General features: G+C 40.1%; 1 protein-coding gene across 1 annotated transcript; it reads right to left on the bottom strand.

Moving 5' to 3' along the window:
• Positions 1–4,270: 4,270 nt before the first annotated feature.
• Positions 4,271–16,059, bottom strand: LOC308680500 (zinc-binding protein A33-like). The gene is made up of 7 exons (XM_081348636.1): positions 15,830–16,059; positions 14,248–15,054; positions 10,924–11,019; positions 10,485–10,715; positions 10,385–10,407; positions 10,185–10,303; positions 4,271–5,278 (listed from the first exon to the last, which is right to left on the bottom strand). The coding sequence occupies exons 2-7, from the start codon at positions 14,647–14,649 to the stop codon at positions 4,773–4,775; spliced, it is 1,377 nt and encodes a 458-aa protein (XP_081204762.1). The 5' UTR covers positions 14,650–15,054; positions 15,830–16,059; the 3' UTR covers positions 4,271–4,772.
• Between the last annotated feature and the right edge of the window lie 506 nt (positions 16,060–16,565).

Here is a 16,565-nt window from a genome sequence, read left to right as displayed (position 1 = left end):
AGGGGAAAGCGGTGCGTCGAGGAACACGGTGCGCTTCGACTCAGACATGTCCGAGAGCATTAGCCAGAGATGTCTCTCGGACACGGTGAGCGAGGCCATGCTCCGTCCTATGGCCTGTGCCGCAGACTTGGTAGCACGGAGGGCGAGGTCTGTAGCGCTCCTCAGGTCTGGCACGCAGATTGCGTCAGGTCCTCTCTCGTCCAGCTTGCGGAGGAGATCAGCCTGGTATATCTGAAGCGTGGCCATGGTGTGCAACGCTGACGCGGCCTGCCTGGCGGCGGAGAAAGCGCGGCAGAGCAGGGAAGACGTCGTGCGGCAGGCTTTTGAGGGCACGGCATCTTAGCACGCCGTCCAGCGGAGGGCGGGCATAAGTGCGTTGCAAAAGCCTCTTTGAAACAGAAGATCGTGTCCTGGCCGAAAAAGGGGAGCTCCAAGACTTACCGACTTCTTCGTGAAGCTCAGGAAGAAAGGGCGCTGGCTTGGGTGCAGGCGAAGTGCGCTCCCCGGACAGGAAGTAGCCGTCCAGCCGGTTGTGAGCCATCCATCCACTTTTATGTCCTAAACACTCGTTTTTTGGGGTCTACAGCTTATGAAAACTTATTTCTGAGTTTCTTAGCTTGTTTGCTGTACTCCTTGTCACATAGCAGCTTTTAGGCATTATTCTGTCTTTTCTTAGAAGCAAGAATTGACAAGGAGGCAGCCTCTCGCAATGCAAAGTCAATGGAGACCGTTGGTTTGTTTTCCCCCTGGGTGGGCGTGGTCTTCAGATTATGACGCGTTGCGCTCTGTCTCTATGCATCAAGATGGAGACGGAGTCATCAGCATGCTCCAAAAAGAAAGCGGTTGGCTGAGTTGAATTTTTCATTATTTCCTTGATCAGTGGCATGAGCAAGCAGAACGAGATCAGCAAGTCATTCAGTTAATTGCCACTGTTATCTCTCAAGCTGTTCAATGTTTTGAGCGTTGTGCTAATGCTGCAGAAAGGCATGCTCATGCATCTGAGGTGATGGCTGGTTTGAGGCAACCAAAAAAACATCGCAACTGTGTTTTATATTCTTTAATGTACCAGAATAAATGTCTTATTTGAAATTAATCTGTTTTTATCTTTCCTTAAATGTGGTAATCATACAACAAAGCTTTACAACAGGTTAAATATAGGCCATATATAAAATCTTTATAAAGAAAATGTACCAATTATTTTTGTTACAAATAAAATGAGTATTGATATGTTCGAGTTTGTTCGAGCCCCTCCGGACCTTACCGTGGTGGAGGGGTTTGAGTATCCGAATGACCCTAGGAGCTATGTTGTTGTGCTATGTTTGACCCTAGGAGCTATGATGTTTGCTTATAGCCCCCCAGCTCAGCCGCCATGTGTTGGAGTTCACCCCAGTGAACGAGAGGGTCGCTTCCCTGAGCCTTTGGGCCAAACGGCAGTGTAGAGTATCCGACCTAGATTTGGAGAAGGCATTCAACCGTGTCCCTCGCGGTGTCCTGTGAAGGGTGCTCTGGGAGTATGGGGTCCGGGGCCCTTTGCTAAGGGCTGTCCGGTCCCTGTACGACCGGAGCAGGAGCTTGGTTCGCATTGCCTGCAATAAGTCAGACTGTTTCCCGGTGCATGTTGGACTCCGGCAGGGCTGCCCTTTGTCGCCAGTTTTGTTCATAATTTTTATGGACAGAATTTCTAGGTGCATGCCAGGGGCTGGAGGGTGTCAGGTTTGGGGACCACACGATTTCGTCTCTGCTTTTTGAGGATGATGTTGTCATGCTGGCCCCATCAGACCAGAACCTTCAGCATTCACTGGGATGGTTTGCAGGCGAGTGTGAAGCGGCTGGGATGAGAATCAGCACCTCCAAATCCGAGGCCAAATACAGCACCTCCAAATCTTTTGTCAAATACAATTAGATTAATTAATATTTTTTACAGTGCACAACTTTGAAAGATATTTTATTGTGTGTAAAGCTATTTTGGGCCTGGTTAAGCATGTTGTATGGTTAGGCTTACCTGTACAGATCTGAGGCTGCAAACATGCGTCATGGGCACTCCCAGGAGTGCCAACACACACGTCTCGTATCATGCACCTGTCATCAACAAGTGCCTGGAGAACAATAGATGGCTAGCCTGGGTGCCAGCCCGAACCCCGCCCACAACATTTTTTGGTCGGGAAGTTCGGTCTGGACTCGATCCATTGAGGAGTAATTATGCTCGTCTCCCAGAAGGCCGAGCCAATCAAATTGCCAGGGCGGGCTTTAATCGATGATGGACAGATGGTCTGCGGTTACGTCACCAAGAGCGCTTGATTTGAATTAGTTTACAACAAAGACGACTGCTGCTGGAGAATTGAGATTTCACGAGTTTACATTTACAAATAAGTCAGATAGAATAAATGGGTAGGCTATATGAGATGTCATGAGTTCACACAAATAAGTAAGATAGAATAAATGCGTATATGACATGCTGTCCGAGGAGAGGGCTGTGGGCTCGGTAGCCATACTCCCCCTGTGTTCCTGGTTGTGAGAGAACAAGACAAGAGTGAGGATTCGGGGTGGTGGAGGGACCGAGGGATGCTGAAAAACTGTCAAGGAGTGTTAGGTAAGTTGACAGAGTGAATATGCTTCCTCGGTAACGTTAGACATGGTATTATTTGATGACAAGTTGATATTGGATTGATTATTTGTACGTACTCCTCCCTTATAGAAGTCATAGAAGATATCGACAGCGCATTCATTTTAAAAGAGGAACAGAGAGCCGCGCCCGCGACATTTTGTTGGTTGAAAATATGAATGAAGGACATGTGTCATTTACTCCGTTGCTCTGATTGGTTGTAGGTCTATCCAATTGAGTGCAGAGTTTTCTGACTAGAATATGAGTATGACGAAGTCAGGCTAATAGATGGCCATCCTTTGCCATTAATGTAATCGCGGTAGCCTTCTGTCGGGGGAAGAATTGGGATGTGCGTGCCATCCAGCGCACTGTAAACCTGTGGCACAAGATGCGCCAAGGAATTACGGTATGGAGTTTCATTGGCCTCCGCTACATTTGGCAGCCTGATATAACGCCGCATTCATTTTTCTTTAATAGATGTGCATACAGCATATATACATCGATGGACGGTTGTTTTACTAACCCCGAAAGTTTGGCCCACTACTCTATACTCGGCGCAGGTTGCCAGCTTGTGCAGGGCGATGGCAATCGGCTTTCGTGTCGGAACCGGTGGTCGGTGGCAACCTGGGATGGGCGCAACATCAGGACCAATGAATCCACTCAGCATCTCAAACGTCGGCCGTGTCATTCTAAAATGTTGCAGCCAGAGACTTTCTGTAAAGTGTCTCTCCACCACTTCCTCCCAGAACGCCTTATTGCGTGGTCTCTCCCAGACCCTTGGGCTTCGTCGCAGTTAGTGGTCTCTCCCAGACCCTTGGGCTTCGTCGCATAAGGGTAGTTAGTTTGAGCCCTATCAGATGAGCAACTGCTTTATTCTGCCGTCGTCTTCTCATATTTCGGATACTTGCAATTATTTGTGAAACTAAAATGACAGTAAGCTGGCAAATTTCAATAAACTGCCTGAATACTCTCTCCATTTTTTTTTTTTTTGGTTTGTTTGTTTGTTTGGTGTGGTGACTTGTGGAGCCCCAAAAGGTAGAATTTGTGATATTTAAAAAGAAAACAACTATGGAAACGGCTCAAGGGCAGATTTTTTTTGTGCGATACACCAAAACATATGCGACAAATCGCTTTCGTCATTCGTGACGTCATCACGCACACCATCTTATCGGTAAAAGGCCAATTGAATGGAAACAGGCTGGATATGGCAAATTTCGTAATGGTTTTTTCCAGCATATTCACTTTGTTGATAACAAAACAGCACAAAATGTGGATGGAAACTTGGCTAATGACCCCTTCTTCACACAATTAAATAAATCCTCCAGCTGTGAAACATTAGGATGGTGAGCAAATCCCTTTTTTAGCTGTTTCTTATTATTGTCGACTGTCATGTTGTAATGAAGCCATTGCGATTTTGAGTCAGTTGCTCAGTTTGACCTCTAGATGTCAGTAAAGCTGCTCACAGGGACTGAGGACTGATTTTACATCAGCAAGTCTTTCTTGTTCAAGTTTTCTTATACTTCTATTTATTACTTTATTTTGGATTCTTTTATATCTATTTCACTGGCGAAACACAAATAAACATTTTGGGTTCCCACTCATTCTGAACAAGTATTGTTTCCATGACTTAAACCCTAATTATCATCCCAAACATTTCATCTTTCACTCTGAGCATTAAATCACATTTTATTTTTTTAAAACACATAGTTCAAGGGATCATCAGCAAAAACCTTTTACATCCATTTATTCCAATGAACAAATGATCATTTCACCTCAAACACTGAGAATGTGCAGAATTTACTGCTTCAGAGATTTGATGCAATACAAGAAAAAATGATATATAATCATATATAATTATGATGTACAAAAGTTTAGAAATTAATAAACACACATTGACTGAAATAATCGGGTAAATGTCAATTATCCTGAAAACATGAATGCTAAAACGGTCTCTAATCGGTCTAATTGTGTGAAGTGGAATATAAATGAAAACTTCTTGTTTATTGATCTGAGTGTTGCTGTAGTGCTGGATATCAGTCATGTGATCATCACGGCCCAATCACAGCCACCGTACTGATATTCAGATCAACAGCACTCTTACTCATGTGATATGGATTAAATATTGGAAACATGATGAAAGCAGGAAGATCCAGATCTACAGGAGTGACGTTTACTGACTATTGACCGGTAAGATCCTCAGAGAGTCACAACAACAGAAGAAGGGAAAGAGTGTGTGAGTGAAGGTGGTTGTGAATGTGTGTAGATGTGTGTTAGTTACAGGATCAGAGAACGACACCGTTCCTCCGTCATAGTCCAGATTCACTCTCACACGATCAAGCTTCTGTTTAACAAGAAAAACAGAATCTAAAGGCACATCCTCCTCAAAATAAAAATCAAGATACTCCACACTCCAGACATCAGTGTTGAAGAAAACACGTCCCTTCCTCTGGTTTGATGCTGTAGTTACTCCAACAGTCCAGTCTGAACTCTGTTTAACCTCCACATCCCAGCAGTGTGTTCCTGAGTTAAAACCCTCTGAACCCAGAACACAGTCATAACAGTCAAATCTCTCTGGATTATCAGGAACAGGTTTATATGAGCTGTATCTCACACTGGTCAGATCATCAGACACGACGAGACTTGAATCTGCAGTGTTTGGATCCAGAATCACAGGAGCTGATGAGACATCACAATCGTGTTAGCATAATGCTAGCAACAAGCTAATCGTGTTAACATTTTGTTAAAGGCATGTTTGCAAAATGATAATCATGTTAGCATAATGCTAAGAACATGGTAATTGTGTTAACATCATGTTAAAAAAAATGTTAATTGTTCATCATGTTAGCAACATCAGGGTATATGCAGGAATCATAGAGATGAATTTACTACCTTTTTTACCACCTCCACAATATTTCTTACTACCAACACAACATCAAGCAGCAGCCCTTTTTTGGGGGTGTGGGGGGGGGGGCTGGGAGGGGTATGCAAAGCACCACTTACTACTTACTATAAGGTATAAGTGTGACACTGTCACACCCATCATACATATTACACTAATGTTTAATTGTGATCATTAATTATTGTCATTGTCAATTATGTTTTTTTTTTTGTAGTGTCGAGTTGAGTTTCAGTTGTTCTTAGGGTTGGGAACCCAGAACCGGTACTGTTTTTGAAAAAATACCGGAACCGTGTGAAATTCCTAGGTTTCGGTTCCGAAAACGGTTCTGGTGGGCGAAGTGCTGGAAGCTTATCCTTTAATAGCGACGTCTCACCTCATATTAAAATAGTAATGAATGCACTGAAAAGCCCTAAAGTTCGAGGTCATGAACGCATGAACTAACTTTTCTGCATCAGAAACTGATAGCATATTACGTAGCTTAGCAATGTTTCTAAGGTGGAAAAAGGCTGTTCTTGTAACATATGAAATATGATTTTCAAAAGACAGGTTGCAGTCTAGTATAACACCCAGGTCCTTTACTGTAGAGGATGAAGTAACAGGACATCCTACTATGTTAAAGTTGTATTGTGAGAGGTTTTGTGGGCGGTTTTTTGAACCGATGATTAGTACCTCTGTCTTATCTGGATTTAATAAAAGAAAACTGCACGTCATCCAATCTTTTATATCTTTAACACACTCTGTCAATTTGGATAATTTAGCGTTTTCATCTGGCCGTGATGAAATATAGATTTGAGTGTCATCAGCATAACAATGGAAACTAATTCCATGTTTCCTTATAATATTTCCAAGTGGCAGCATATATATTGAGAATAATAGAGGGCCTAACACAGATCCCTGCGGCACTCCATAGTTTACTGGAGTTATGGTCGATTTTTCTCCATTTAAATAGCCAAAATGGTATCGGTCAGTTAAGTATGATCTGAAACAGCTTAATGCTTGTCCTTGAACACCAGTATAATTTTGTAGTCGATCTAAGAGTATTGTGTGATCTATAGTATCGAACGCAGCACTAAGATCAAGTAAAACTAGTATTGAGATACAGCCTTGGTCAGAAGCTAAAAGTAAATAATTTGTTTAAATCTGTCATTCACTTGTCCGAGTAAAAAAGTTGCTTGTCCGGAATTTTTTTGGTGTGTGTGAGCAGTAAATATAATTTATTCTGAAGAAATATCCTCATCGGTGTTCATTCAGCTCTGATATATTTAAATCTGCATATTGTCATATCTGCACCTTTAAAGGGCATCCCCCCCACCCCACCCCACCCCAAAACAAAAAAATCTTATTAAATGTATGCTGCTTCTTTAGTTTTAAATTTTATCAATAGATTAAATTGGAATAGCCTAATAAGATAATATAGGGCTGTTGTTACCCAAGGAAGGGCTGATCAAATTAAATCATTTGCACTGAAAATTTACAACTGCATTAAATAATGTTATGAATATGAGATCGGTTTAAATATTTTTGAATATACAAATAAGAAAAGTAGGAAAGAATGATAGTTTTAAACATGAAAGTAAACCGCCAGTAGGAGGCGGCAGGTGACCGTCTTAATGAGCGAGTCATTGAGTCATTCATTCAAACGATTCGTTCAAACAACTGATTCATTCATGAGTTCATTCTGATTCATGAGACAGATGTTTATGAATGGGGCATTGAATCTTTGACTCAGCCAGTTCGTTCAAAACGCTGAATCATTCAGTAATGAAAACACGGTCAAGTGTTGCTGTGAGATGCGTTACGGTTCTGCTGTGATCTTTGTTTGGAACTATTTTCGCTGCTGAAACAGAACAAAAAGTCAATATTGTGTCTAAAATGTAAGTGACTTAATTTGAACTGTTTATTGAACTGTTGTATCAAAAGCAATGTCACATTTCCAGTCGTGATGGTACTCAAGAAAACAGCACTCGTCGTGTGAGGTTGCTAAACTGTATCATATGTTAAAAATATTAAAACACATTTTGAATTTTGGCACTGGCAGTATGTTGTTAACCCTCTGGGGTCTGAGCTGTTTTCTGGGTCCTGGAGGTGTTCTGACATGCTCTGACATTTGTGGTTATTTCTGTTACTTGTGACATTTTCATGGCTAAAGTCTAATTACACTGTATTCAGCACAAACTCTGCTACAATAATATATCAGCAGCATGTATGTAAAAGTTTGTAGTTTTGAGATAATGACATTTATGCGTGGTTTGTGAAAATACAAAAATAAATTCTCACTGAAATAAGGTCATGAAACCCCTACTGATTATTTCTTCACAAGACTTTTGAAAATTGTATGACGTAGCCTAGAATATTTGCTCTAAAACTATGTGAGAATCACCCTGACTGCTCATTCAGAGAAGACAATATATTGATTTAAAAAATTTACGACGTGTTTTGTGTGATAAAGCAATATGCGAAGGGGCGGATCATCTCATTAATATGAAAGCTTTCCACACCTGAGAAAGACAAAGAACCTCCCTAATGGCCCTATTAGGAGCTTATCAGGGCCCATCATTCTGACCACCCTTGCACAAAGAATGAGGAGATTTAAAAAAGAATGGCTTTTAAAATTGTTTGGATTTATTTACAACACAACATAATCCAAAGATACACAACAAAAAAGCACTTATTGAAGAAAGAGACCTTTGTGCCATTCCTAAAAACATTGTACATACCTTTCATTTTCTAAGGTGTTTGATTTTCACTTTACCATGTTCATGTACAGAGACATGTACTGTGAATGTTGAAGTCAGCAGGACTCAGTGGCATCTGGGCCCTGAAAAAAAAAAAAAGTGAACATACTGATATCAAGAGAAAGGCCTGCACGATTTTGGGAATACATTTTAGATTTTTCTTGTTAAAATTGCTTTTTAAAATTCACAGAATACACACACTCACACAAATGTTTCCAACAATATATTATATAATGAACACCAGTTTTGTTGTGCCTTGTAGGTATAGGCTATGCGCAGTGCTGCATAAAATAATAACAATATAGCAGCCTATATATATTTTCAAAAAGATTTCAGTAACAACTAAGCTAGAGAAAAATATATTGATTATCATGTTACTTCAAATGTTTCCATTCGTTATGATGATATGAAATGAGATAATAGTAAAAACATGAAGCCGTTTGGAGCGTTTTGCTTTTCCAAAATATGATACATTCAAACGCGATCGCGATCAAAAATATGATACATTCAAACGCGATCGCGCTCAAATATAAAACATTATGGTTAGGCCTACCATATACATATCTACGTTTGAGCAGATATCCACAAACACAGTAACAGTAAACACGGGTCTAAATATTATAATATTCACCATATATCTAGCAACAGTTCAACTGCAATGTGAAATTTATGCAACAATAGCAAACTAATATGTAAGAATTTCTTACCTTATCTTTCTTGTCTTCAAATATCGTTCTTCTTCTTCTGATGTAAATCCAATCTAAGCTCTTTCAAACTCGACGAAAAAGTGAAGTGAAGTGTTTTGTTGTTGAGGTAATGAGGGTGATCGCGTTCCATGTGGAGATTTGCATGTGAATATCTTTTGCGCGAGTGGGCGTGGTAAATTAAAAAATAATTAGGAAGCGTTTGAGAAGCTGGACATCTTGTTGGTTTTATACAAATTACTTAAACAGAGAATATTTGTTTTCGTTTTGAATCCGATCATTTAAAAGTACACACTTAAATGTTTATAAAGGTGTATGGCTCATAAATGTGTGACAAGTATTCGCTGAGTTTTGTTTCAGTTTATAGACGTGCTCAAGAAAAAAAAGTTCACCGCGACGGAGAGGCAGAACGCACACCCTGTTTATTTTCTTTATTTTACAAAAGCACAATGTTTTGATTTGATTGGAAGTGGACACATACAAAAGTAGAAATACCACAGATTCTTTTTTTATATTTCTTTTTTCTGTATGACCATAAATGACGGAGAAATTTAAGTTTATAGTGCTACAATGTGGAGAAAATGCAGCAAAACGCGCCGGCGCGTTTGTCGACCTCAGAGGGTTAACAGAGTTTAAACTGAGTTTACATTTGTTTGGATTTCTCCTCGAGCGAGCCTAACCAGCGCAACCTTGTTACCGTCAGTAATAGCCTACTTATCCACTATCGATCGCAACTTACAATAGGCTAAATTTAATACAATCAGAATCATTCTCTCATTTTAGTGATTCCCTAGTTATTTTTTTTATTTTTATTTTTTTGTTATTGACGTTTAAAGGAGAACTCCGGTCAATTTTAACATTGAGCTCATTTTTTTTGTAAATTTGGAGTGCTGTCAATACAGAGAACAGCGACAAAAATCGGTGTTGCCTACATCATGTTATCCTCTTTTTAAAATTTGCACCCTGTTGACTTCATTAGGGCAAGTTTTAAACCTGCTCTTAGCCTCTTAACATCCTTGATGTGTCATTACAAGTGCACAGCTAATGTGAGTGATTCCTTCAGAGTGAACACGAGTGAATCTGACTGCAGTAGATGCGAAAGATATGGATAAAAATTTTTATCCATATCTTTCACATTAAAATTTTTTAAATTGACCGGAGTTCTCCTTTAATCAGGCTACTTGAGCCTCTAACTCTCCACCCATCCATCATGTCCAGCTCAGATCTCCTGCTGTCAGACTCACTGTTTTGGACGATGTCCTGCATCTTCTTCCAGACTCTGAACGGCAGGTTGCCCAAGTATCGTGGCACATGAATCAAAGCTCCAGAAGCCATCTGTGGATCCGGCTGTGAGCTCTGGACTCTGGAAGAACATTCAGGAGTCAGAACTGCAGTGGCTTTGGATCAGAACCAGAGAGACCAGAGACAGGAGCAGATCACTCACCTTTCCATTGAGACTGGAAACTCCTGCAGAACAAACACACCATTTATCATCAAGAACTCAATCAATCAACCAATGATCAACCAATGATCTGAAATCAGACCTTCAGAAAGCAGACGTCATTGGCTTTCATCATCTCCTCCATGTCTTTGATTGTGTGTGAAAGAGCTGAGATGTGTGTGTTCATCTCCTCCAGCTTCTCCTTCATCCTCTGCTTCTTCTGCTCCTCTTCCTCCCTCAGTGCAGTGACTGTAGCTTCTTCTTCATCTCTGAGAAACTGATGAAGCTTCTCAAACTGCTGTTTAATCTGACGCTCTGTGTGCTCAGCTTGAGACTGAAATCAAAGCACATTCACTTCAATCATCTCAATCGACATCATTAATATCCAAGATAAACTCGGATACCCGACATAAAACGGATCCAGAAGCAGATTGCTGCTAGTCATTTACAGAAATAATAAACTGGAATCATTATATCAAATCATAACTGTATATAGTGATCAACAGCTGTAATGAAAATGACTCTCGTCTCTGTTTCCTCACCTTGATGTGTTGAACTGTTTTCTCAAACTCTGCTTTCATTTTTTCATTGCGTTTAAGTTTCTCTTGTAAGGACTTCAGTGCTGTATTGAGCTCCTCCTAGAATTGAACAAAAATATATTAAAACACCAGATTACAGTGAAGAGAAGACAATACAGTGAAAAAGTAGTAACACGGCGCTATTGAAATGCGTAAGGGCTTGTTTATATTGTCGCCTGGCTCCACAGCGCGAGTCTCCGCAGACTGCGCGCGCACCTCCCCAAACGGACGAGACGTTTATACTTGACGCGCTCGCCGTTGTACTTTGAAATGATAGGGGGCGACTCGAGTAATTGTCCTCTAAACCATCAGGAATCAGCGGTGAGAAGAAGAAAGCTATACACACGTGACATGTTTATTTTAGTACACCACCACCAATACCACAATACAAAGAGAATTGTGTAAAACCCAGTAAACACTTAGATTATTATTCGAGACAATAAAACAAAATATATGGATATGAGAATGTGTATACAACAAAACTAAATTAACGATCTCTTACATATTTTCTTATTTCGCTAAACATTTCATTATGTTTCCTTAACATTTTTATTAAACATGGATCTTTGTTCATTAAAAATACTTTTTATGCTATTGTATACAATTTTTTTTTAAATTTAAGCAGCTAATTTAGACGTGCAAACTGGGTGCCGGTGTGGTGAAGAGTTCGAGCTCGGCCAGATTTGGCTCTAAGTCGTGCATCTTCGGATGTGGAGCCGCACGTGCTGTTACAAAAAAAGCGGCAAGCGAAATGGGGGGTGTTTCTTAGAGCTTAGATCAAGCCCGACCCTACCCGAGCCCGAGCCCGTTGTGTCCGAGCCCGGCCCGGCCCGACACGTTCACTGTAATTATGAGCCCGAGCCCGATTTAAACCCGACCATTTTTAATATGTCGGCCGTTAAAACCAGGGGCGGCGCCAGAATTTTTTTAACGCAGGTGCTGCTGTGCTCATTTAGGCTACAGGGGGGAGCTGCGCAGTTATATAATATAAATACTATTAATAAATGAGCAAAAATTGGCCACTCAATATTAAATATTCAATTATTTTATTATCACAACTAAAGTTTTAATTTTATTAAATTGGACAAGCACAACATTCAGCATTCAATCAAATATTCTTAAAGATTAATTATTATTAATAATGTTACTTCAACATATTGTTATTTCAACATAATATGTGTGTGTGAGCAACAAGCAAGATGTGCATTTGAAAATTCGGTGACAGCGCGAGTTTCAAATGGTGTAAGTGACCGCGGCGCGCCCGCGACTCCATGTCGTGATGTCTGGTAAATTGCTTTTTAGGCCTATAAATCCAGGCAATTGGTTGATGAGAAATGTATTAAAATCAAAATACAATTTATACTAAACGAAATTCACTTTAAAGAAAAGCTTTCTTCAAAACAAAACTTAACAAACTTGAAACTAAATGTGCTTATTCAATGGCTAAAACACGTACAGACTCTCTTTTTGAACAAATTGCAGCACATTCATTTAATTCTGAATTTTGCACGTTAAAAGGCATTTTTTGTGCATATAAAACATATCTGTAACATTTATCATATTCACAATTGTGCATGCATTTATTAATTATTATCTTAATGAATAATGCGACAAGGAAGAAGCATGTAAACTGCGTTGTTTGTTTATTCAGAAATAATTGAATGGATCGGAAAAGTAACAAAAGAGGACATCGAGGGCTGAGGCTGACTACTATCATAATTTCTGTCATGGCAAGACACACTTCATGTGTCTGTTCATCGTCGAAGTCCCCGTTTTTTTTTTTGTTTTTTTTTTGCTGTCATGGCAGCGTGCTGCATTTAATGCACGAGACAAAGCCAACACATATGTTGTCACTCCCCACGACTATTTAAAATGTTTCCATACCTCCGATTTTCCTCCAAACTTGCTCAAAGTTAATTCTCCTGTTTTATTTTTTTTTCTTTGCTTCTTCAAGCAAGCTACAGAATATATGCTACAGCACGCACAGCAGGTGTGATGTGTCACGCGTGCGAGACTGCGAGTGCGAGTGCACGAGACGCTGCGCATGACATGTGACGTGCTTTATCAAGGGCCCGACCCGACCCGGCCCGAGGACAGTTGCGGGAAATATCGGCCCGACCCGACACGCTCTTGCTAGTTGTTCTTGGAAAAATGAACTCACAAGGTGACGAGCGCACAGAACGCTGATGACAGTTTGAGACGATGTGTTCTTGCTGTTATTGCGCAATAATACCCTCGCACAGACGCCGTCTGCAGTCCCCAAACATAACGAGAATTATTGATAACAGCCAGGCTTTATCGCCCAAGCCTACCCTCAGCTCAAGGGATTACTCTACAACTGTACACTACAATATAATGTATATTCATAACAATAAAGCAACGCTTATGGAGATTCTCACTTCCGAAAACGTTTGAGCACATTTTCGATTCGCCATAAATTTTTGTAAAAATGCCAATATTTGAAATCTACAGTTTATTTCTCGCATCAAATGTTCTCAGAAGTGAATTTAGTGATGAAATAGCGTACAAAATAGTAGAAAAACGACTTGTATTGACCTGCCTTCTCCTTCCTCGAATGCCTAAATGAATGCTGGGATATTTCTACCGTCAAGTTCACAGCAACCGATGCATCCTCGGTAAAATGGGCGTGTCAAGAACACTTCCAGAATTTTTAACCGTTCTTGCCAAAATGCAAACTTGTGTATTGGGACAGTACTTGGGCAGCGACTGATGACGTTTCACAAGTCCACAAGAACACAAGTACAGACAAGAACGCATATTGAGAAACGCCCGGGGTCTTGCGCACCCAACGCGCACGACCACCTACACCACAATGATGTAATTTTTGCCGCGCGCACCTTCACGCTCGTGTGGACGCATCGAGTACAGTGTCAGTTACATACGCAAGGCGAGTGAACCATATCAAAAGGTAACGTTCCAGTTACTAACGTACTGGTTTCCGAGATAACGAGAAACGAGCATTGCGTAATTTGTCGTGCTACTGTATGCAAGTCGATGTTTCCGCTAATTAGTAGAAAAATTCAGACAAAATTTTATTTTAGCACGACTTAAATAGGCAGTCGGCCCTGTCCGGCTTGGCGGACTCAAAAGCAATGTGTCTGTGCAGGTGCACACATGTGTCAGGCTTCAGTATTTGGGGAAAAACGTTTTCCCCATAAAACGTTGCTTATGATCTCAGGGAACCGAAGTTACGTTAGTAACCGGAATGATCTGTGTTTATGACTCGTTATGGTTCTTTACATGTGAATCAAGAAACATTTGTCTTACCTTATATGATGAAACCACTTCACTGATGGGTCTGAATTTATGATTGTCATGTTGTTTTGAATCTCTGCACACTAAACACACAGGCTGTTTGTCCTCCAGACAGAAGAGTTTGAGTTCCTCACTGTGTAAACTGCAGATCTCCTCAGACCCTGATGAACGCCTCTCATTTCTCTCCTTCAGGAACGACTCACACAAGTTTTTTAACGCAAGATTAATTGGAGGAGGACCTCTTGAGGCTCTTTTCCTGCAGACAGGACACTCCTGAGATTTCTTGATTCTCCAGAACTTTTGAAGACACTCTTTACAGAAACTGTGACTACAGGATAAAATAACAGGAGCCTTGAAGATTTCACGACACACAGGACAAGAAAGTTCTTCTTCAGAGACATTTAGTGAAGCCATTTTCACTGTTTGAGCTCCAGCAATCTAAACTTTACTTTCACTTTCTGAACGACGGTTTCAAAAATAAATCACCATGAGAATCACAAAGATCAGAAACAAACTTGTTCAGAAACAAACTTATCAAATTGTTCTGTAAAGTTTTCCCCTTCGTACTCCACTGATCGCTGATTCTTTATTGCTTTTGTCGAGACAAAGTCAGCATAAAAGAAAAGAGAAATAACAAATCAGTGTCTTCCTGTGCTGTGCTGCGTTCCAGTCCAAAATTGTCATGCCCTTAGGCTTGTTTGAGATCTGTGCAGAACCGATCGCCAGTGATCACCGCGAGATGCATGCCGGTTAGAGATGTGCCCTAGAGCGGACGGTCCGCCTTCTTCTTTACGTTTAATGGCCGTTCATCTAGTACTCCTGTAAATAAACAAGAAAATGAAGAGAAGAACGCTAATGTGATGGCTTCTCGTCTCTGCATTTACTACGAATGAATCAATAAAAGTATATGCATATTACAACCGTTCAGCACATTACATGGTCAACACATGTATGACTTTTGCATAGTAATGCCTTAACATTAACAACTTTAAACATTTTGCATATTCAGCATTTACAATTGCCAAAGTGACACTAATCAATAATATATATATATATATATATATATATATATATATATATATATATATATAAATATAAATTTATATATATATATAATTTTCACTAGTATTTAACCTTTATCTAAATAATAACATGAGAATGATGTAAAAATACATTTAGAATACAATCCATATTCTCAGTGGAGAACATACTCAGTTCGTTGTCTGATGTATTACTTTGAATGACGAGACATATGAAATTCACTCTTCAAATACATTCACTCAAATGTAACATAACACACAGTTTACAGACATCACCACAGATTAAATGACCACGTATGTAAATAAATATAATTCATAACGCTAAACAATATTATCTCTTATAGATACGGATATTATTTCTACGTTAACCATTTATGTGGCGTTATTTCGCGCTAATCGTGGAGCACTAATGCTAATGCTAACCGCACTGAACTCATGACAACTTTTACTAAAGTATAAAATATCAGCTTTAAACACATGCAACTCGTTCGTATTATATTAACAGTGTTTATACTTAAATCAAAAGTGTGTTTTGCGTTATAATTTGCAGTTACCTGTAAACAAACAAGAAAATGAAGAGAAGAACGCTATGTGATGGCTTCTTCTTCTTCTTCTTCTTCTTCTTGTAGGATTCCGGCAGTGTAGACGCTGCTGATCGAGCGTATTCCTGCCCTCCACAGGTCAAAGTTTGATCTAAATTCCTACATACTGTACAGTCAAGCCTGGTTTATACTCGACGCGAGCGCGAAGGTGCGCGCGGCAAAAATGACGTCATTGCGGTGTGGGCGGTCGTGCGCGTTGGGTTTCGCAAGACCCAATTTGCGCGACATTTTGCGCGCGGCGCCGCATCCGAAGATGAACGACTTCGAGGCGACTTTGTCAGATGGCACATAATTCCTGGAGAGAAATTGCAAAGACGTTGGGGAAGGAAGAAGTTTTTTTGACGAAAAGTATGGAAAAAATCTGAGAGACAAGTTTGTCAAAGCTAAGAAAAAAGTCCATGGAAGAAGTGGCGACCCAGGTGGATACAAGAAGAACAATCCTTCGATATTAAACGAACTTGGTTGGCTGTTCCAGTTTGTAAAGCACCATGAAACCGATTCCAATGTGGAAGTTGAGGTGAGCAATATTTTTGTTTAACTACTTTTTCTCTTTTCAAAAGTAAAGCAAGGTATTACTCACATTTTTTGGGGAGGTAATTTAATTTCGGTTTGTTCTGACATAATTATATGATACACTGTAACACTTTTGCAACTGTTATTTGTTTGAAGGAAAAGAGCATTATTTAAT

The sequence above is a fragment of the Scardinius erythrophthalmus genome (genome assembly GCF_964197995.2).
Source record: "Scardinius erythrophthalmus genome assembly, chromosome: 20".
Lineage (NCBI taxonomy): Eukaryota > Metazoa > Chordata > Actinopteri > Cypriniformes > Leuciscidae > Scardinius > Scardinius erythrophthalmus.
Note: the sequence above shows the minus strand (reverse complement) of the source record. Positions and strands in the feature narration are given on the sequence as shown.

What these genes read in the sequence shown, in the direction of transcription:
- LOC308680500 (XM_081348636.1), bottom strand. Translation starts at nt 14,649, where the DNA reads ATGGCTTCACTAAATGTCTCTGAAGAAGAACTTTCTTGTCCTGTGTGT. An exon ending in TTTCCAGTCTCAATGGAAAG is followed by an intron (nt 10,304 to 10,384) that starts GTGAGTGATCTG and finishes ATGTTCTTCCAG; the next exon opens with AGTCCAGAGCTCACAGCCGG. An exon ending in GCAGGACATCGTCCAAAACA is followed by an intron (nt 5,279 to 10,184) that starts GTGAGTCTGACA and finishes ATGTCTCATCAG; the next exon opens with CTCCTGTGATTCTGGATCCA.